The sequence below is a fragment of the Podarcis erhardii genome (genome assembly GCF_964252035.2).
Source record: "Podarcis erhardii genome assembly, chromosome: Z".
NCBI lineage: Eukaryota > Metazoa > Chordata > Lepidosauria > Squamata > Lacertidae > Podarcis > Podarcis erhardii.
This window is the reverse complement of record NC_138504.1, coordinates 19,426,141-19,448,517: the sequence shown is the minus strand read 5'-3', so window position 1 is coordinate 19,448,517 and position 22,377 is coordinate 19,426,141. Positions and strand designations below refer to the sequence as shown.

The 22,377-nt window shown below is 45.3% G+C and overlaps 2 protein-coding genes across 7 annotated transcripts in view; both read right to left on the bottom strand.

The window, feature by feature from the left end:
• SMIM9 (small integral membrane protein 9) overlaps nucleotides 1–3,518 on the bottom strand; it is a 32,396-nt gene extending 28,878 nt beyond the window's left edge. Inside the window, exon 1 of the mRNA XM_081848233.1 lies at nucleotides 3,515–3,518. The gene's annotated coding sequence lies outside the window, so the exon portion shown is untranslated. The remainder of the gene's footprint in view (nucleotides 1–3,514) is intronic.
• Nucleotides 1–22,377, bottom strand: part of F8 (coagulation factor VIII) — an 81,112-nt gene that overhangs the window by 11,506 nt on the left and 47,229 nt on the right. For 5 of the 6 annotated variants that reach the window (XM_081847843.1, XM_081847842.1, XM_081847845.1 and 2 more), the window contains 9 exons: nucleotides 22,066–22,216; nucleotides 21,146–21,355; nucleotides 15,010–17,977; nucleotides 13,690–13,855; nucleotides 12,108–12,320; nucleotides 9,915–10,143; nucleotides 8,795–8,977; nucleotides 4,718–4,834; nucleotides 3,559–3,951 (listed from right to left, as the gene is read on the bottom strand). In XM_081847843.1, the coding sequence (XP_081703969.1) occupies nucleotides 3,806–3,951; nucleotides 4,718–4,834; nucleotides 8,795–8,977; nucleotides 9,915–10,143; nucleotides 12,108–12,320; nucleotides 13,690–13,855; nucleotides 15,010–17,977; nucleotides 21,146–21,355; nucleotides 22,066–22,216 (4,383 nt within the window). In that variant the 3' untranslated portion in view covers nucleotides 3,559–3,805. Of the gene's footprint in view, nucleotides 1–3,558; nucleotides 3,952–4,717; nucleotides 4,835–8,794; nucleotides 8,978–9,914; nucleotides 10,144–12,107; nucleotides 12,321–13,689; nucleotides 13,856–15,009; nucleotides 17,978–21,145; nucleotides 21,356–22,065; nucleotides 22,217–22,377 lie in introns of those variants that run through there. The other variant, XM_081847847.1, reaches the window with a different exon arrangement.

Genomic DNA, 22,377 nt, shown 5'->3' with positions numbered 1-22,377 from the left:
GATTGACCAAAATTGTTGAGCTTTTTGGGGACAAACACCAACATTTGTTCAGCTTCTTCGGGTGAGGCTTCAGCAAAGTTGTTGAGCTTTTTGTTCAGCATGGTTTGGCTGAAAATGGTTTCATGAACCAAATTAGGCCAGGAGGCCAGAGGTTGACTGAGGCCCATCTAAACTATACAAGTAAAGCAGTTATCATGCCACTTTGAACAGCCATGGCTTCCCCCAAAGAATCTTGGGAAGTGTAGCTTGTTAAGGGTGCTGAGAGTTGTTAGGAGACCCCTATTCCCCTCACAAAGTTACAATTCTGAATGGGAGTAGTGGTCTCCTAACACCAATGGAAAGTTCCCAGGATTCTTTGGGTGAAGAATCAGATTGGATACTCCCTGCCGATGTAGACAGATTCCTTCGAGCTGGAAGGCCCACCACTTGCCCCTTGACCCATGCCCGTCCTGGCTGATTAGAGTGTGTCCAGACGAGGTGCGGGCTCCCTGGGTGAGATCATCAATCAGTCCCTTGGCACAGGGACTTTCCCAGGGGAGTTGAAGGAATCAGTGGTGCATCCATTCTTAAAGAAAACATCTCTAGATCCTTTAGATCTATCTAATTACCGCCCGGTTTCGAATCTTCTGTACCTGAGTAAGGTGACTGAGAGAGCAGTTGCCAAACAGCTTGGTAGGTTTCTGGATGAAACATCGACTCTGGACCAATTTCAGTCCAGCTTTCACCCTGGTTACGGGACAGAGACAGCTTTGGTCGCCCTAACAAATGATCTCTATAGACAGCTGGATCGAGGCGGGTCAGGACTGCTGATTCTCTTAGATCTGTCAGCATCCTTCAACATGGTCGATCACGAACTTTTAGACCACCACCTTGCCAACGTGGGGATTCAGGGCACAGTCCGACAATGGCTGCGTCCTTTATCTCAGGTCGGGGACAGAGGGTGACGCTAGGGAGGGAGTTGTCGCCGCGGCACTCCTTGGTGTGTAGAGTCCCGCGACGCAATCGTTTCCCCAATGCTTTTCAATATCTTTATGCGCCCCCTTGCCCAGATTGTCTGGAGCTTTGGGCTGGGTTGTCACCAATATTCTGATGACACACAGCTTTATCTGTTGATGGACAGCTGCCTTGCCTCGGCATCGGACACAATGACCAGATGCTTGGAAGCTGTGGCTGGATGGCTGCATGGGAGCCGGTTGAAGTTAAAGCCTTCGAAGACAGAGGTCCTCTGGCTGGGTTGGGATGACATAGGGTTGGGGGGCCAACTCCCATCTCTTGCGGTGGCTCAATTAGTGCCAGCGCCTTCTGTCAAGAGCTTGGGTGTAACCTTTGACGCCTCTCTTTCCATGGAGGCGCAGGTTGCAGCCACAGCAAAGGTGGCATTTTTCCATCTCCGCCGTATTAAGCAGTTGGTCCCTTAGCTTTCTCACCCTGATCTGGCCACAGTGATCCATGTGATGGTCACCTCCAGGATTGATTATTGTAACTCGCTCCACACAGGGCTGCCCTTGAAGCAGACCCAGAAACTCCAGCGGGTGCAGAATGCTGTGGCAAGGCTCCTTACGGGGTCCTTGCCACGGGATCACATTCATCTGGTACTATACCAGCTGCACTGGCTCCCGGTGAAGTACAGGGTCAGGTTTAAGGTGCTGGTTTTGACCTTTAAAGCCACACAGGGCCTAGGACCCAAGTACCTATGGGACCGCCTCTCCTGGTATGCCCCGTGGAGAACCTTAAGGTCCACAAATGACAACACTTTGGAGGTCCCAAGTCGCAAGGTGGTTAGATTGGTCTCAACTAGGGCCAGGGCCTTTTCAGTACTTGCCCCGACTTGACGGAACGCTCTGTCACGAGACTACGGCCCTGCAGGACTTGACATCTTTCCGCAGGGCCTGCAAGACAGAGCTGTTCCGCCTGGCCTTTGGTTTGGACTCAGTCTGACCCTTATGTTTTCCCTCCCCTTACGATTTTGATCCATGGGATACTTTTAAAATGAGGCTGCATTTTAAATTGCATTTTAACCTGTATTTTAAATTGTTTTTCCCCCATTATGTTTTTATTGTAATTTTGCTGGTGTTGGCCACCCTGAGCCTGTCTCTGGCCGGGGAGGGCGGGGCAAAAATACTTTAAAAAAAAAAAATTATTATGATTATTATTATTATTGTTACTGCTTAAAGTGGGATGATATTGCTTTAAATGTATAGTGCAAATGGTAACTGAAAAGCTTCGTCTTGTCCACTGGATATGTCATCCTCCATCCCTCTGGTCTCTGGGTGTCTTTCCCAAACTTTTTTTAAAAAAAAAAAAAACAACAACAACACTACTCATTTGCTGAATGCTCAGATGAAAGTAACATTTCCATGGACCCAATAAGAACGAGCGGAAAGCTAAAGTCACACATGACACAAATAACAGCAACTTCCACATGGAAAACATGGCACTTCAAGAGTGCCCATAGATGCATAAGTAAACAGGAGCCTGAATCTCTCTATTTTGTCCCTGAAGACTGAGCCCATCTAGGCCTTGTGCCAGAAGCCAGCATGGGCAGGTCAGTTGCCAAAGCCATCAGGAGGATGAGCTCTCTATGGCTGACACCGGTCTCCTTTTTAAAAAGTAAACATTTGTTTGAAGTCACCCAGCTCTGCAGGGAAGCAGTGGGCGAGGTAGCTAGAGCTACTACCACCATGCACATCTTCTACATCTCTGGGTCCTACACACATCTTTGGAGGAACCACTGCTTGTGCTACTGCAGACAGGTCGGAAAAGCAGAAATGTCAGTGAAAGACCAGCAATGGAGGAGTACTCTGCTGCCTGTGCTACTCTGGACCCACCAATCGCTTAAAAAATATCAAGGACTCATGGTGCTACCAGTCAACCTGTTTATTGATCATTCATTCTGATATTTTTGCAGGGAGATGCTGGCCATTTAATAAGCATTAATTCTGATTTGTTTTCAGGGAGATGAGATGACACCACATCAGAACAAGCATCTCCTCCATACTTTCCAGGGTGTTTTCCTATCACTTTCCTCATCACAAAAAGTCCGATCTCTATTATGGAAGCGGGTTTCTCGCACAAGACCTCGTAATAATTAAAGTTGCACAACCTGAATTCGCAGGTAGTATGTGACTGACTCCCACCTGAAAACAGTGAGAGTCTGGAAGCACCCTCAGTGGAGGGCCAGGGGACATGGGAAGCTACCTTATGCCGTCAGGCCATTAATTCATCTATTCACCATTGTCTACACTGACTGGCCTCTCCATTCCTCAGCTTCATGTGGGTTGTGAGTCCTTTAATTCCCCCTCCTTCACATGACATTCTCCAGCTACTGTTATCCAACACTTTCTCCTCCCTAAATCTGGGTATTCCCTATGCAATGGATGTAGCACTCCTATCTGGATTTACAGAGCAAATTTACTGGATTTAGGGAGGAGAAAGTGTGGCTGGAGGAGAATCCCTCATGGAAGAGGGGGGAATTAAAAGGGATTCGCAATCTACACTAAGCTAAGGTATGCACAAGCCCTGCCTGGCTTTCCAGAGTTTCAGACAGGAGCCTCTCCCAGTCCTATTTGGAGAGGCTGGAAACTGAAACTGGGGCATTTTGCATGCAAAAGAGTAGCCATCATATAATATTTGTGCAAGCAAATCACAATGAATGCACAATAAGCAGGTTGTCTGGATGAGCTTCCTGGATGAGCCTGGAAGCACCTGAAGCCAGGAGTCATGGTGTGGAGGTTCTGATTTCAAAATATGAGACACTAACAGAATTCAGTGGAGCTGTAATGTTCTGGTGAATGCGTCATTCCTCCTAAATGGGATGGCAAGAATCTGTAGCAGAAACAAGTGTTCCATCAATTAATAAACCAAGATTCAAGTGCCTACCATAGTGTTCTGAAGCTGTGATCTGTGAGTCTGCAATGTAGCCAGAAGCTAGGCCCAGAGGAATTTGACACCCTGAAATGAAAAGTTTGAGAAAATATAAAGGTGTTTTAAAAAAAGACTTATAAATAACATTTTCTAAATTCTGGGCTTTGAGCTGTCCTGGGAATGCCAGACCATGTAATATATTGCAAATTCCAGCTTAATATTTGGAATGCCTGATGGCTTGCTCTTGTAAGGCAGGACTAAAGTTGCAAAGATCTCAATCCTGCCTAGGTTTTTGGGGTGTCATTAAATCCATAGAAGCAATAACGACTCTACCTTATACACCGAACCTTAGACATTGGTCTATCTAATTCAAAATAGTCTGCACTGACTAGCAACAACTCTTCAGGGTTTCAGCCAGAGGTTCTGTCCCAGCCCTACCTAGAGACACCAAGGATTGAAACTGAGACCTTCTGCATGCAAAGCAGATGCTCTATCAATAAGCAACAGCCAATTCCCCATTACCTGCTGTAAAATGCAACAGAACAGCACTCTCCCTTTCATCTCTTCACCCATTACAAATGTTCTTTTAAGTGTATCCTGACCTGCTCTTTGTCTGATTGCCACAAGGAACAAATGTGAGCTTTATGTTGAAAGTAGCTTTCAGTCCAACTTGCAGATGTGTGAGGGTTGATCAACAGCTAGAGCTAAGTGATAAAAATCTGGATCTTAGGAATGTATTGTCACTCCTTTTATGTCTTTTTCAGAAACACAGCACAGAGAAACTGAGATCCGAGCCTGTCCCTATCAGAGAATCAAAGTGCCAAGAAGATGAATGTCGTGCTTTGCTACTCACGCTGGTCGTACACTAGGAAGAAGGCACTCATCCCAGCCTGCTCATGCTCAGCAACCATACATTCCACCTGCCAAATCCCAGGGTGGGATGGGCTCATTTCCACTGTCTCAAAGGCACCTGCAACCAGAAGGGGGAAAGAAGGTCAGCTGGTTATTCACTACTGGGTGCTGAACACTAGAGGAAGGAAAGAAGAGTTTTGCATGTGAGTTAAGGTTGAGCATTGGAGACTCTCCTTGTGAAGAGGGTGGTTCTTCAGAATGAAGTGATGTTACATGCAAATGCAAGTTCTTTGTCTAAGAGAAACAGCTTTAAGAGGTGTTATAACAATCCTAAGGTCTCAAATACAAAATAAATGTTCATAGATGTACAAGGCAAACACATACATAAGTATATAAACCATGTGTCTGAAATAGTACAGGAGAGCAATCCTGAAGCCATTTTGACTCTCCCAGTGACCTCAAATATTCCTCTGCGGTAAGGGAGGAAAATGGGGAAAGCCTTCCCATTGTCTTTTTGCTTGCAAATTCTGTTTTAAAAGGTGTATTTGTGTATAAGTTCGGAATAGAATAGTTATTTTCCAAACTTAAAAATGGAAAGCATAATGCTGGTGGTCAACAAAAGAGGTTTAAAGACTGTCTCAAGGCAAATCTAAAAAAATGTAGTATAAGCACCAACAATTGGAAAACACTTGCCTGTGAGCGCTCCAATTAGGGAACAGCCTTTACCAAAGGCTTTGAAAACACTCAAACTCAGGACGCAAGGGAGAAACATGCTAAGAGGAAGGCACGCTTGGCAAATCCACACCGTGATCAACTCCCACCCGGAAACCAATGTTCGCACTGTGGAAGGACGTGTGGATCCAGAATTGGCCTCCACTATTACTTAAGGACTCATTGTTAAAACCGTGTTTATGGAAGACAATCTTACTCGGCTACGAGTGATTGCCAAAGAAGAAGATTTGTTTATGAATAGGGTGAGCCTGTGACCTGGATTCAGGAACTAAAGTATTAACCATCGCAAAAAGAATGGCCAGGCTGTCCAGGTAATGCAATCAGTGACCATTATTAAGTATCCTAGAATCATAGAATCATAGAGTTGGAAGAGACCACAAGGGCCATCGAGTCCAACCCCCTGCCAAGCAGGAAACACCATCAGAACACTCCTGACATATGGTTGTCAAGCCTCTGCTTAAAGACCTCCAAAGAAGGAGACTCCACCACACTCCTTGGCAGCAAATTCCACTGTTGAACAGCTCTTACTGTCAGGAAGTTCTTCCTAATGTTTAGGTGGAATCTTCTTTCTTGTAGTTTGGAACTATTGCTCCGTGTCCGCTTCTCTGGAGCAGCAGAAAACAACCTTTCTCCCTCCTCTATGTGACATCCTTTTATATATTTGAACATGGCTATCATATCACCCCTTAACCTCCTCTTCTCCAGGCTAAACATGCCCAGTTCCCTTAGCCGTTCCTCATAAGGCATCGTTTCCAGGCCTTTGACCATTTTGGTTGCCCTCCTCTGGACACGTTCCAGTTTTCAGTGTCCTTCTTGAACTGTGGTGCCCAGAACTGGACACAGTACTCCAGGTGAGGTCTGACCAGAGCAGAATACAGTGGCGCTATTACTTCCCTTGATCTAGATGCTATTCTGGCAAACAGTATTTCTGTTGTAGATCACCTCCTCTGCTGTATACATCCTTCTGTGATGTATGTATGATGCTTCAGGGGGGGTGGTCTTGGGCTACAGATTGGGCAGTTTCAAAAGTCTATATAAGGGTTTGTGCATCATTGTTCAGGGTTCTCTCTCCTCCCTCCTGTGTGTGGGGAGTGTGGACCATGTTGCAACAGTATTTTTCTATTGCAATAGAGATCAGGCTTACTAGCCACTTTGCTTCTCAATATACTCTGGTTGGCCTCTGTTATTTTCTCCTACCAATAGGGAACCCTTGGATACCACAACTCTTGGATACCCCATAAGGGAAAAGGAGCAGTTTTTTCTTATAAGAGATATTGAGTAGAGAAAGGGGGGAGAGAAAGAGGGAGTGCTCCACCCTTTTTCTTCCTGCCACTTTGCCAAGCAGCCTTGCTGCACACTCCAGTGTTCAAAAAGCACATCTGCAGCATTTTGAGCTCTACAGTTGAACAAGGAATCTGCAGAAGAGAGGATTTAGCAGGGATGTAGCACTCCTTTCCCCAGGTTACTCACAACTGCTGTTTCCTAAGGGTGTGTGTGTTTGTGTGTGTGTGGTAGAACTCCGGTAGAACTGGAGTTAAGGTCACAGAAAGCTGTTTTATACAATGTCAGTATTATCTGCACTGACTAGCAGCAACTCTCCATAATTTCAGACACGGGGCATTCCCAGCTGTACCTGGCAAGGCCGGGGATTGAACCTGGGACCTTCTGATTATTATTATTTTTTAAAAGATGCTCTACCACTGAGCTACACAGCCTTCCATGTAGCTACAGTCCATTCTGTCAGCTTCAGTTACAATACATGTTGTGGGCAAGTTAGCCTTTGAGAGACTCTCTCTGGGATATGATAAAGAACGTTCAAAGTATGTGTGAAAGCTGGAGAGAGCAGCCACCTAGTTTACATGGGTGCTGTTGGGGCTTCAGCATTGTCTATGTCTATCCATGTTTATTCTCCTAGTTAAAAAACCAGCAACAGATTCAAATGTGTAAAGTGGATGGTACCGTATTATACCTGTTGTTACCTGCCACGCTAATCTCCAAGTAGTGAGAGAGACTCCAGGGTACTTACCCAGGGTTCAGTTTCCTTTGAATGAAGATCAGCAGAGATTGTGATGCCTTTAGCGCATATGGTTTTATTTACGTGTGTGTGTGTGTGTGTGTGTGTGTGTGTATACATGCAATCTGAGCATAGGACGGAGGGGCTCTACAGCATTAATACTGCAACAGCTATTGCATCCCAATTAAAATTCCATGAGAGCCCCAAAGTCTGTTTTCTAGCTTGCTTCCAGCTCTCTCCCACATACAACTCTGGCTATTGTCTTCCTATGTAGCAGCTAAGAGAAGAGGGTGAGGGAAAGGCCCATCCATTTGTTCTATGGCACAGAGCAACACTTTTGGTTATGCCAGATGATAGTGCTTAAACTAGCCAGCCAAAGCCATTACCTTGACAAAAGAACTGACTTGGCAAATTTCCCCTTATACATTCTACCCTCAGATACAGGATCCTAAGTTTGGAAGGGGAACCAGGGTTTCATGCAGACTGGACCAACCAAAAAAAAAAAAAAAAAAAAAACCAAACAAACAAACACCCCCCCCCCCCACATAACATTATATTAGAGACTTGTCAAAAATGGGTGAGTCTAAATTCTCCCAATCCTTACTTGGAGTGAAGGAACTGAGGAATATGATCTACATTTCCAGATGCTACAACACAGTTCTTGGCTATCTTTAAATGTGTTTTGAAAGAACATAGTCTCCAATGTCCCTTCTAACTCTTAAGGGCTATATTAGAGTTGTTGCTTAGAGCAGTAACCACTGAAGTCAATGGAAATGACTAACCTAGGTCCATTAATTTCAATGGGCCAACTTAGAGTAGAGCAAAGTTGGATACGGCCCTAAAATTCTACAGTGATGAATTTGAAGAACTGAGTTCTGCTAAGCCCTGGTTTAAGTTAAGCATGATGTAAGCTAAACATGATTTAGCATGATTCTGTACATGGCTTCTACTTGGTTTATTGTTATCATTATTACATTTATATCCCACCTTTCCTACAAGGAGCTCAAGATGGCATACCTTATTCTACCCCTCCTCAGTTCTATCCTCACAACAAACCTGTGGGGTAAGTTAGGTTGAAAGGCAGTGACTGGGCCAGGTTCATCCAGCGTGCTACATGGTCCAGTTGGGATTTGAACCCTGGTTTCCCAGATCCAATCCAACATTCTAACTGCTACACTACACTGACTCTCTACTGCTCTATGTGTCCTCTAATGCTATAAAAGAGGCACTGGCTGTTGAGCTCTTTCCCCCTGAGGATATTCCATAGTATTCCAAAGGCAGATATAAGCTGGCAAGAAGGTTATGTATAAAGACACCCATTTCATGGCTTACCAGGATAGATGTTGTAGACTCCTAAGCGGTACTCCTGGGCCGTTCGGATAGTAAAGACTTGCCCATGGAAGTGGACAGAATGGATGTCTTTGGCACCACCCACATTCAACAGATACCACCGCACCCTCTGGTGCTGACCCATCACTAGTCCTGGTAGACTGTCTCTGACATAACCATTGATAGCTGGAGAACAGAGAGAAGAAAAGAAGAAGGAAAATCAGAATGGGGAAAAGGGAGAGCAAAAGCCTTATGTATGCAGTTGTTTTCCATTGTTCTGATATATATACATTTGTTTTCATATGAAACAATTCTTATATAGTCAATTGTTTTCATATAAAACAAAACAAAGCAGTATATACAAAAGCAGCAAATACCATATATCCCACACTTTCCTTGTTGCAAAAAGCCCAATTCCCTATGTTCTAAAAATCCAAATAGGAGAGTTACATTGACTGCATAGGGAATCTCTGGATTCTGGGAGGAGAAAGTGCAGAGCAACAGCAGATGAAGGAAAACAGCACGCAGACAGGTAGAATTAAGGGATGCACAAGGGATTCACAATCCACATTAAGCCGGGGTATGGACAAGCCCTAAGAGCTCTGAATCAACTTTAATTGCACAACCTCCCAGTGGTACAGCAATAAAGCTGCTAAGACATTTGCAAAGCTAAGTAGTGTCTGGTATGGTTGCAGCGGGTTGGACTAGATGACCCTAGGGGGTCCCTTCAACTCTACGATTCTATTATTTGTCTTCCCCAGCTGCAAGAAAACATGTCTGTCCCATATCAGTCCATATCAGTCCACCAAAGGCGCACTCTTCCATTCTCTTCCTAGACAGACAGATGCCAACACAATTCTATGAATCTGAATTTACTGGCATGTGATTGAAAATAGCGACAGTCAGGAAGAGCCATTAGGTGTTCCCCTCTGAAAAGGCTCCATCTTATACAGCCACCTTCTGCAGATCACACAGCAGAGGGACACAGAACGGAGCTTCCATCAACGAGTTGAGTAGATTTACTTGGGAAAAGGCAGGGATTTCCATCACATCTCTCCTTGCCCCAGTGCCTATTATACTGGGAGCATGGAAAGAGATGAAGAGGTGGAAAGAAGGTTATTACCATAGAAAGAATTGCTTGCTTTAAAGGCAGGATCATTTGTCTGGATGTGGCAGGGATGCAGACAGTTCCTCTCAAGGTTCTCAGCAAAATACCAGCTCTTGGTCTCATCAAAGATGGTGAAGAGCAAGGAGAATTCCTGGACAGCCAGCTGCCTTCTGTATGCTGTGCTCAGTACTCCAGGCCGGCAGATAATCAGAGGTCCAACAAGACCAGAGTGTAGGTCTTTCTCCTAGAATTGAAAATTGAGGGCAGGTGGAAGTGAGGTATATCAGTTCCTGTACCCCAGCAGCACTGCAAATACGGAAATCACCAATATGGTGCTCTCCAAGACATTGCTGGACTACAGTTCCCATCATCCCTGACCATTGGCTATGCTGGCTGGGGCTGATAGGGTGTTGGAGTCCAGCAATAACTGGATGGCATCATGTTGGCTACCCCCAGCTTAGAGTCATGTTCATGCCATGTCAACCTGGATTATGAGGCTAAGAAGCCTCACCTTTTAATGGGGATTAGACAGATTCCTGGAGAATAAAGCTTCCCCTCCTTTGTGACCAGTATACAGGGGGTGTAAAAAAAAGAAAGAATTGCAAGCTAGCTACTTTTCTGTGGGCCTACTTACAAGTCTGGTATAAAAACTGAAATCTTAGAAGTCAGATCCAGTTATAGCTATGCAAAGCTGACATGTATGAAGCTCTCATCCCTTCTCTTCCTTCCCTTTCTTTGCTCCCTTCCCTTTCTCTGCCACAATAGCACCTTCCATTTAATGGTTTCCCCAGATGGGCTGCAATCCTTACTATATATTAAGCGGGACAAGGCCACTTTCACATCAGATGTAATTTTCAAAGTCCTCCCTTTGCGCCCATGCCACTTAGAATGGGAGCATGGAAAGCAAAGGGGATGCTGATGGAAGTAACAAGGACAATTATGTCCTAGAGCCATCGGTGGCAAACTTCCTCAGATGTCTTAACTAAACAGATGAGGAGTTGCAGTTATGGAAAGGGAACCCCAAGGAGAAGGGGTGTCGCTCAGTGGGAGAACACATGCTTTGCACACATGGCATTCCAGGTTCAAGCCAGGTAAGCCTGTGAAGGGCTTCTGCCTGAAATCTTGAAAAGCAACATTCTGTGACCTGACTAGGAATGGGGAAATCTGCTGGTTTTGTTTTTCCCAGCCTTGAGTTTAGTTCTCTACATTTCCACATCAGTGTTTGTGTGTGTGTGTACTAAAATATATGCACTAAAATACTGATGAATATTATATAAAATGTCATCATGAATATTTATCAGTATTTTAGTGCAAATCTGCCCTAAAATACACATTTTGTTTGTAATTTTTGCCTAATACTGTATACACATTTTTGCAAAGCAATTTCCCCAGATATAATGCAGTTGTGCATGCTATTTTCACTAATATATGCATTTATATTTATCCTGGTGTATGCATTTTTGTACACATTACTTGGGTAGGGAACCGCATTACAAGATTTGGAGAAGTGCAAATTTGAAAAGTTGGCTGTGTTTCACTTTGGATATTGTTTCAGAAAGTGCAATTTAAATTTGCATTTAAATCCATATTTAAATGCAAACTGAATCTATTTTTTCCATCCTTAGCCATGACTGACCTCCTCTGTTGACAAGAGCACATGCAGATCTTCCCTCTGATAGAACTCGGGGAACAAGAAAAAAAAGAAGAGCCTTCTCAAGTGTGGCCCCCTGCCTGTGGAATGCTCTTCCAAGTGAGGCCTGTTGCAGCCATTGACATCCTTTGGTGTTGCATTAAGACTTTCCCCTTCAACTACGCATTGGATGGAATTTGATCCAGCTGAGTTTAACGCTGTTCTTGGTAAGTTCACCCCATCCCATAGAAGCTGGTGTTTTAATGTATTAATTTGGTTGCTTATATTTTGTTAGAATTTTTTTTTTATGATGGTAGCTGTTTTTAACAATTTTGTATGTTTTCAAACTTGATCTAAGTTGCGTGGAGACAGCCTTGTGTTAAATGACAATCAAATCAAATCATCAGTATGCAGATATAATTTGCTTGTTTTGCACATTAAGTTTCATCAGCTTGCAAGAAGAGACTTCGCTTTTTAATCTTTGCAAGGTGCCCGCTGTTAGGTCTGGCCAGCCCTCTTGTCATAGCCCATGAAATGCCCTGATATAAACAGCAGGAGAGCATGCATTACCCACTTACCAGGCTAATACTGGAGAAATATGCCCATGCCTTGCAGTCAAACTCATTGGCTGTAGGAGCCATGTGTGACAACACCTTGATGGAGTAATCTCGGACCTCACCCGGCTGCACAGAGTCCTGGATGGGCTGCTCTACTTCCTCCCCATTTCCTTCATAGGGCAGCAGGTTAGAATGGAATGAGTATGGGCGGGAAGCCAGATTCTTGAAAGTCACCTGGGTGAAGGAAGGGAAGAACAGGTGCAAAGAGGAGAGTTAACTTTTGGGAAGGGGGATAAAGAACAAAGACAACTCAAGCTGTTCTTTACTCTATTGGGGTCATCACCTTTTAAGCTGGAAGACTATAGGCCCAGTGCTGGCTTGGGTTGGTGGGAGTTGTAGCCCAAAATGCCTGGAGGCCACCAGGTTGAGGAAGGCTGATCTGAGCCAAAACTACCAGGGTAACCCTGGAGGCCTGGCCCCATTGGGCATATTACTGGCCCCCTCCCTAAATGATCAGTTTGGTTTTCTTAAGTACCTTGCCCTTTTACATATGGATATATTAATGCACAAAGGCAGAAATCTGCCCAATCACTCACCAAGAAGAATTGTAATTAAATAACTTAAAAAAAAAAAAAAGCAGTAATCTTACACAGGTAACTGTAATGACGCCCTGCCCCGCACTGCATCCATAGACCTTCTTCCTATACATGACCAGCCCAAGAAATTTTGCTGCTTGAGATGAAAGACAAGGTGATATGTTTCCCCCCATTTCCCACTCCATATACAAAAGCCAACTGAACTGGCAGCTGACACTGGAGATGAAAAAGTGTCCTGTTGGGCATCTGACAGCAGGCTAGCTTAGTGGCACAGGGCAGTTCATGTGGCACATATAGTTCTGCCATCCAAAGTTTTGTCTCCTGCCTCATTTTGCCTAATGGTAGAGCTGACCCTGAGTCCTTAACACAAAGTGTGCGGCTACTAACCTGTTATGGACAATCAAAGTGGATCGAGGTCTGCAGGAGCCCTGGGCTGTGTCCTTGTCTCTATCAGTGCAAAACTGCCAAGCGTCTTGGGAAAAAAATGGGACATCCTGGTTTTTGGAGTAAGATTGTGGTGACCATTTTGGGTGCCACGCTCTCACCCTGGAAAAAGCACTTTTTCCAGGGCAAGATTGTGGCATGGGTCACGTGACTCAACAGGGAGCACATCCTGGAAGACATGAATCCCTGTTTTTTAAATGAAAATGTTGGACGGTATGTCAGTGGGATGCTGATCAGTGCCAAGTGGCTGGGTCTAGTTGCCATTTCAATTCTTCACAGAGCCCCAGAGCAAAGCTCTGTCAAGGGCACTGTAGGGAATTTAAGTGGAAAGCACTGGGTCCTTACTAGGTGGCTGGGGTCCTTGTAGTTGCCTAAGAATTCCAGGTGCTGACACCAGGCTTTTCTTACAATGATATGAGCTGGACATGATATGTAAGGTAAAATGCAGACCTAAACAAATGTATGTAGAGGGGGGATAGACTATTTTTGTTTTTATAATCCCACTTTAAGTATGAGAGATGACACCCTCCAGCTCTTCCCATATTTCACATTGAGTGTCTCACCATGATGACATCATCAACCTGTGCTCGGATGTATGGTCCCAAGATGCCCAAGTGTTCGTCCAATTCTCCACGGACCTGTGGCTGAGTGAAAGAGCTGTCTAGGTACTCTCGGTAAACTACTTTCTTGTACTGCCTGGATGGCTTCTTCCAGCTGTTCTTCAGATCCCTGTGAAAACGTAAGAGGCTGGTGTGGTCAAGTACAGACTTTTTTTTTGAAGCAGCTGCAGATAGCATTTCTATATGTAACTGCCTTGCAATCCAACATCATCTAGGGCAGAGAAAGGGTGTTCTGCAACATTTACCCACCCTGTCCCCTAATATTTCTTAAGTAGACCTTTATCTAGTCACTACCAATCAGCTCCTCTTGCGTTGTTTTTTTTAAGGCACAGATCATGGTTGCAACTTTCTGCTGTCCCAAAATCCAACAGATAGGTCACCATTTCACATATGTGCCCATGCACTGTGCAGCTCTAAGGAACACTGAGACAACATTTACACAATACAGTAGGTCCCAGTTCAGGTCCTTAATCCGCTGTAAGGCTCAGGATGCAATCTTGGGTCATCACCATCTCTCAGCTTAACCGACCTTACAAAGCGGTTGTGAAAATTAACAAGTTGGGGAGGCGCTATGTACGGTATGCTGCCCTGTGCTGCTTGGCAGAAGGGTGGGATACAAATGTAATACAGTGGTACCTCGGGTTAAGTACTTAATTCGTTCCGGAGGTCCGTTCTTAACCTGAAACTGTTCTTATCCTGAAGCACCACTTTAGCTAATGGGGCCTCCTGCTGCTGCTGCGCCGCCGGAGCACGGTTTCTGTTCTCATCCTGAAGCAAAGTTCTTAACCCGAGGTAATATTTCTGGGTTAGCAGAGTCTGTAACCTGAAGCGTATGTAACCCGAGGTACCACTGTATTCAACTTTTTTTTTATTAAATGCTCTTAAAGCAGTACAAGGATGATTATGAGGAAATTACATCACCATTTCAGAAAGTTTCAATACAGCATCAGCCAAAAGCCTTTCCCTCTTCCTCCTCACATCACCTCTGATCTTTGGAGGTAAACGTTTGGAGGTAAAATCTTAGGAGCATCTCAAATAAGCTCCCTGGGCTAGATCAGCCTTCCTCAGCCTTGGGACTCCAGATGTCATTGGACTACATCTCCCACCATCTCCAACCACTGGAACATGCTGTCTGGGGATGATGGGAACTTATTCTAAGGTCAGCACAATCCTGGGACCCAACATGGGAAATGGCTGCTCTAGAGAGCATTGAGGCTTATGAATTTCTAGCCCCACAGTCCGCAAAAGCTGGGCAGAACTTACTTGTCTCTTAGATATGGTGAAGATGTATGGTTCCCATAATCCCACATCACCTCCACTGCAGCAATGAAGTACTGCCAGACTCTGCCAGTGAAAGTACGTGGATCCTGGTCATCTTCCCCATATATATCAAATTCTTGCTTGTCCTCAGAATTGCTGTAATCATCATAGTCAGGTGCTCGATTCAGAGTCTTTGAGGAGTTTGTCACCATAGATCCTTTGAGATCGGTCGGTGTCATGGAGACCTCCATATGGACCTTGGCTCCTAAGGTCCTACTCTCACCTTTGCTGAATCCATGCACTGGGGCTCCAATTTCTTCTACTCTTTTCCTCCTTTCAAATTTTTGAATATTGCCACTTATGGAACGAACGCTATGGATTTCCTTTTGTCTATCTGCTTCCTCCCACAGCTGCTCTTGAAAGGGAAGATTGACAGCTAGGTGACCTTGAGAGTCCAGATCGTTTTCTGCTGAGGCCCATCTTTCAGAATTTTCAGTCTTCTCCCTTTTTATTTCTGGATCACTGTGAGTCATAACAGGAACCTCTGGAGTTGCAGGAAGTCCAGCCTCATTTGTCTGCCTGGTGGTCTTATGGAGAACAGAGCCAGCACCTTTGATTTGTCTTCCTGCAAAGACAGTGGGGGCCAGTCCAGGTTTGGCTTCCATACTACTGTGCCCAAGAGTTCTGGTATAACCAGAAATGGTGTCAGCTGCACCCCCTACATCCTCTACTTCGTGAGACAAACTGGCTCCTCTCCAAGTCTGTTGGGAATCAGGAAAGTTCAGGGAGTGTGGGGCTGGACTGGACTGGACTGAGGTGAACAGAGAAGATGAAGCAGTTGTCTTGCCAAGTGTGGTTGTTTGTTGGTTTCTTGTAGCCCCATCTGCCAAAGGTGCCTTTATTATAGAAGCCTTGGCCTTATTGTTTAACTTGAAGAAGTTACCATTGAGTAAAGCCTGAGCTCTTTCTTCAGCTTTTCCAGAACTCTTCATTTCCCTTGCTGGTACAGCATGTCTTTCTTCCAACGTGGCCCGATGTGATTTCAGAGACCTCTTTTCCAAGTGACCACCACATCCATGAGGACCCAGATGACAGGGCTGCAACCTCATCCCATCTGATGACTTTTCATGGCTCTGAATTTCTGGTTCTGTTTGTAGCTTTATCTCCCCCTTTCTTACAAACTCTTTAGAATTTGTGTCATTTCCCAGGTCAACTAGCTGTGATGGAGGTGACTCCCCTTGATGAAAAGCATCCTCTTTTTCTGATAAACTTGTTTTAGGAAGCAACAAAGTACCCAGAAATCCATGGGAATTTGGGTTCCAGATTCTGTTGGCAGTGGCATCAACAATGAGCAAAGTTTTATTCTCTTTCCCCAAAAAATCCTTATTTTGGCTAGTTTCTTGGAAACCTTCTTGGAGTGCTGAGCCGTCTGGTCTTTGACTGGTGTGAAATGGATGCATAGAGAATCTATCATTACTCTCCAGAATGTCATTAGTATAGTCAGACTTCTCTAGAATATTTGGGTTGCTAGTCAATCTGTTTGGAGCCACTTGCTCACCATTCTGTGCAAATAAAGAAGCATGTTCATTCAAATTATCTGGGCCTCTAGTAGCTGTGTCAACCATCTCTGTCTCATGACCCTGAAAACGCTTTGCTGGAGGTGTTGGCTCATGCACTTTGTCATGAGAGGCTGTATGTGCACTATTTTTGCCATGAAGGAAGTCTTCACTTACAGATGTAAAAGGGCCTTGACTTCCTATAGTTGCAGTAGATTGCTCAACTCCTTTTTTTCTAGTAAGCAATGATTCTCTTGATGTAAATGATTCATTCCCTTGGACAGTTGCCTTATGAGATGAGTAGCTTGTAGAAGCTTGAAAGGTTGTGCCATAGCTCTGTGACACCATGTTTTCAGCTTCAGGGTTACTTTCTAATCTTGGTGGACCAGTGTTTTGACTATCCAGTGACATGTGCTGAATATGTGGCTTACTTTTCAAGTCATCTAATGATGCAGAGGTACTACTCATGTTAAAGAAAGAGCCCTTATCCATATAGGATATTTGCAGTCCTACTTTCTCATTCAACGTTGTATCTGGCGTCAATGATACAGTGTTCTGTCCTTCAAATGTGTTTACATCTTGAAGAGAAGCTCTTTCAGAAAATCTGGAATCTGGATATACTTCATTTTGTTGTGTTAAATTATTGTCAATTTTAAGAGGGAGTCTTTTCACATTCAAGGTCAGTCTTTCTCCAAGGCCCATCCCATCCTGCAACCCCTTTGACTGAATGCTGGTAACATGGTCTTCAGGAATTGCCTCCACCTTTTCCAATGGAGGGGCTGAATGAGGCTTCATGATCTCCACTGCCTCCTGTTTATCTGATTTCTCTTGGACCATCCCAGCTCCTTCAAGTGGGCTGAATGTCCCAAAGGGAAGAGTCTCGTTACCCAGACTGGTTGCAGTTTCTAACGCACTCTTATTAAGATGAGACTCTTTCCATGAGAGAGAAGAGTTTCCTGTGAAAGAATGCTGTTGGAAACTTTGCTTGAGTATAGATGATGGTTCTTCTTCTGCTGGAAAGGCATCAGTGGGCTTAACGAGGTCGTCTTGGGAAGAAGGTAAAGAAATGTTATCTTGATATAAGGACTCTCCAGGAGGCGACGGCAAGTCAGTAGTATTCTTTTTCTTGTTTAATTTAAAAAGCTTATTGGCTTCACGACAAGGAGCCAAACGGTGGTTGGTCTTCTGCATTTCATTTTCTGCATCTCCATGCTTCTTTAGGCAAGGCTTGACAAGCCTGTTTTTCCTGGGGAAGCCTCTTGGTTGCAAGACATTGACTTCATTTAGTTCACCTTCTGGTATTAATTCATAAGAGTAATCATACTCCATTTCATTGGGGCATTTAGAAACAGTGAACGTGGCTCTCATTCCTTGCCTCCTGAAGTCTGGGTTCAAGCATCCCAATATCCATGTGCCTGTCTCAGGTAAAAGGATTGAAGGAAAAAATGAGATCAATATTGGCAATAAAGCACAGGGGCTTTCTCTCTTTCTGCTCGGTTAGGGGTACCACAACCAGAAGGGGTAGGACCAATAACACTCTCTCTCAAAATTCAAAATGTGTCGATGAATTCAAAGAGGCTGACTGCTGGGTTACCAGGTCCCAACAGACAATGTGTAGACCTCTTTTACTGAGAACAGAGGCAGCCTGGGAAGGGACAGAGCAGACCCCACTATCCTACTGTATGCATGAGACAATGGATAATAGGTAACATACCCAGTGCCCTGCAGATGGAGTCTGACTTCCATCAGCTCTGGCCACACAGAGCCGGCCCACCCATGAGACAGGGTGAAGCGCCCACCTCAGGTGGCAAAAGTGTAATAGGCAGTGCTCTGCCCACCTTATCACTTCCAGTAGAAGTGGCCAGAGGGAGATGTTTCAGCACCCACAGGTGGAGAAGCTTGAGTGGCAATGATTTATGGAATGCCCCAGCTGCTGCCAAGTTCAGTGAGAACTGGGGTGTTCCTGCATGCCACATTACTGCTTGGCTCCCCTGCTCCCTGGGGTGGAGAAGCTGAGCAGCATTGCTTTGAGGAGTGCTCTGGCTCCTGCCAAATTTGGCTAGAGCCAGGGCATTCCTGCATGCTATATTGTTGCTTGGCCACTCAGCAGAGAAGCTGAGTGACAATGCTTTGTGGAATACCCCAGCTCTTGTCATGATTGGCAAGAGCCAGGATGTTCTGGCAGCAGAACTGGTGGTGAAATAGGACAGGCTGCCTCTGTCAGCCAGTATGGCCATTGGTCAGGAGTAGTGTATACCTCTGAGTACCCCTTTAAAAATGCACTGGTCAGGGGATGATGTGAGATGCAGTGTAACAATGTTTGGAGGGCACAACGTTAGCTACGCCTGCAATAGATCAAGAGAAGGAACTCCTGAGCCTCTTTAAATGAGTCCATCCTCCTTAGTCATCCTCACTTTAACTCTTCTTTCAAGGAAAACAAAGCAGGACAGACATTAAATAATGTTAAAGGTTAGAGAAGCTGAGTCACTTTTTCATGTCAAATGACTTCTGGTGCTTAGGAAGAGATCAGATTTGGCATATTGTCTTAAGTAGCACGGGCCGCGGGTAGCACTGTGGTCTAAACCACTGAGCCTAGGGCTTGCCGGTCGGAAGGTCAGCGGTTTAAATCCCCGCGACAGGGTGAGCTCCCATTGCTCGGTCCCAGCTCCTGCCAACCTAGTAGTTCGAAAGCATGCCAAAGTGCAAGTACCGTATTTTTCGCTCTATAACACGCACCTGACCATAACACACACGTAGTACCGTATTTTTCGCTCTATAACACGCACCTGGCCATAACACGCACGTAGTTTTTAGAGGAGGAAAACAAGAAAAAAATATTCTAAACGAAACAGTGGATGTATGATTTTTGTGGTTCATGCTGTGGCCACAGACATGTGATCTGACGGTGAGTTTGCGGTAGCCCAATGCAAAAATCCTGAGGATCCATGTGGATCCATGCTTTGTAACCACATTTTTGCGCCATTGCGGCCCCATGAAACAGTGGGTGCATGTGTCTTTTTTGGTCAGGCTGTAGCCATGGACATGCTATGTGATCTGATGGTGAATTTGGGGTGACCCAGTGCAAAAATCCTGAGGATCCATGTGGATCCGTGCTTTGTAACCACGTTTTAAGTGGGGAGGGAAGGAAAAGCACTCAAGGGACAAGGAGCACGCGTGGGGTGTGTGGAGAAGGATGCTGCTAATAATGCAGAAGAGGGGTTTAAGGGGAGAAGGAGCATGCGTGGGGTGGGTGGAGAAGGATGCTGCTAATAATGAAGGAGAGGCTCCTCTCCTCTCCCGCTTTGCTCCTTTAAAACAAGCAGGCTCTGCTTCTCTCCCTCCTCCCCGGCTTGGCAGCTGCCGAAACGATCACACTCACACTTAAAGATAATTAAAAGCAACGCGCTAAGACAAACAAAGGAAACCACGATAGTAACCACTCTGAGACAAATCAAGAAAAATTGTGACCAACACTCTCCCCCAACAAGTGCAGTGAAGTCAAAACACACACACACATGCAGAGAACCGGCCCTAAAGTCGCAGGGGCGCTGGAAGTCGCAGGGGCGCTGGGGGAGTGAACGGGAAGCAAGAGAAGGAGAACGATCCCTCACACACACAGAGACACACACAGTATCAATCCTAAAGTCGCAGGGGCGCTGGGAGAGTGAACGGGAAGCAAGAGAAGGAGAACGATCCCTCACACACACACACAGACACACACAGTATCAATCCTAAAGTCGCAGGGGCGCTGGGAGAGTGAACGGGAAGCAAGAGAAGGAGAACGATCCCTCACACACACACACAGACACACACAGTATCAATCCTAAAGTCGCAGGGGCACTGGGAGAGCGCAGGGGTGCTGGGAGAGTGAACGGGAAAGCAAGAGAATGAGAACAATCCCTCACACACACACACAGAGTATCAATCCTAAAGCCGCAGGGGCGCTGGGAGAGTGAACGGGAAGCAGGAGGAGGAGAATGATAGCTCAAGCACACACACACACACACAGCCCCTACAGTGGCTAATCAAAATCAGACAGCAAAAAACTGCAGGCAGGGACAGAGAGCACGGGGTTGTTTTAAAGCAGCCAACTGGACAGGAGCCGCTTACACTCGTGTAAGCGGCTCCTCTCCTCTCCCACTCTGCTTCTCTCCCTCCTCCCTGGCTGGACTCGCTGACAGGAGCCGCTTACACCCGCTTTGCTGTTTCAAAGCAAGCCACGGAGTGCTCACGACTGCAGCAGATTCCCCCGCCATCTGTAGGCATTCGCTCCATAACACGCACAGACATTTCGCCTTACTTTCTAGGAGGAAAAAACTGTGTGTTATGGAGCGAAAATTACGGTAGATAAATAGGTACCACTCCGGCAGGAAGATAAACAGTGTTTCTGTGCGCTGCTCTGGTTTCGCCAGAAGCGGCTTGGTCATGCTGGCCACATGACCCAGAAAAACTGTCTGCGGACAAACGGCTCCCTCAGCCAGTAAAGCGAGATGAGCGCCGCAACCCCAGAGTCGTTCGCGACTGGACTTAATTGTCAGGCGTACGTACCTTTACCTTTACCTTAAGTAGCACATCTAACTTACCTGGTTTCTCCATGGACATGAAGACAGTCTCTCCAGAGAGGGGAAAGAGCGTGAGGGTCTCTTCAAAGACTGTGTTGTGCTGAAAAGTATTCCCGGAGAAGAAGACGGACAGAAACTCAGTCTGGGAACCTACACTGAGGATGTACCAATACACAACTTTGTTTTGGCAAATCTTGAAGTGCAGATTATCAAAAACATAGCCATTTATACCTGTAAGAGAAGTGAGACGGGGAAAATGCCATGGACATCCAGGTCACAGGGTGGACTGAGGCCAAAAAAAGAGTTTCAAAAACAAACAGATGAGGATTAAAATACTAGAGTCCTGGAATCCCTAAAGACTATTTTAAAAGTAGCTGCTAGTTTTTGGAAAGCACATGGGTGGAGTAAGAGTGCTCAGTGCCTCCCTGCAACACAACAATAGTGCATTAGTTGTGATTTTTTCCCCTGCTTTATTAGATCTGCAAAACTTCCCCAATGAGTTACTGCTGTTTGGAGGGGCCCAGGTGCCACAAAAGCGGACAAAAAGAACAACGCAGAACATTTGCTGAATAAAAAGTAATGCAGAAAGTTACAGGATATTCACTGATTATAACTGAAGTAGTATGAGCACCCCAAAACTTCTAAAGGCACAGACAGGTACTGAAAGCGGGATTGTGTATGGCTGCTGCAAATGGTATCATGAGCACAAATGATTATGAATGCACAATAAAAGGACCTCTGAAAGGGCCTGTACTGAATGAAATTTAAGTGATGTAAATAGATTTCTCACACAGCACGCTTAAGCTTGTATGTAGCGCTGTGTGTGTGTGTGTGTGTGTGTGTGTGTGTGTGTGTGTCTCTTTTCTGGGATAGGGATGCACCCTTTCCCCCCCCCCCTTTCCTCCCCTGCCCCACACAGCTTTTCTTCTGGGGCTACTCACTGTGCATAACGTTGGAAGCATAGAACTCAGGATCCTGGGGCTTGACATTGGCTGCATCAGAACAGGATTGGTTGATATTCTCCTCCAAGTACCAGCTGAGGTTTTCATCGAAGACAGAAAACAGCACAAATCTTGCTTCATCTGACATCATCTGGAAGAACCACAAATGAAAGGGTTGAGGAGAGACAACAAGCATCACTGCTCAAGGTTTTTTGGATATGGAGATGAGATGGCATGAGGGGGAATATTGTTTCCACCTTGCTTCTTTGTTATCCGGTTCTAGCTTTCTTGCTAGAATGTGTGCCTTTGGGT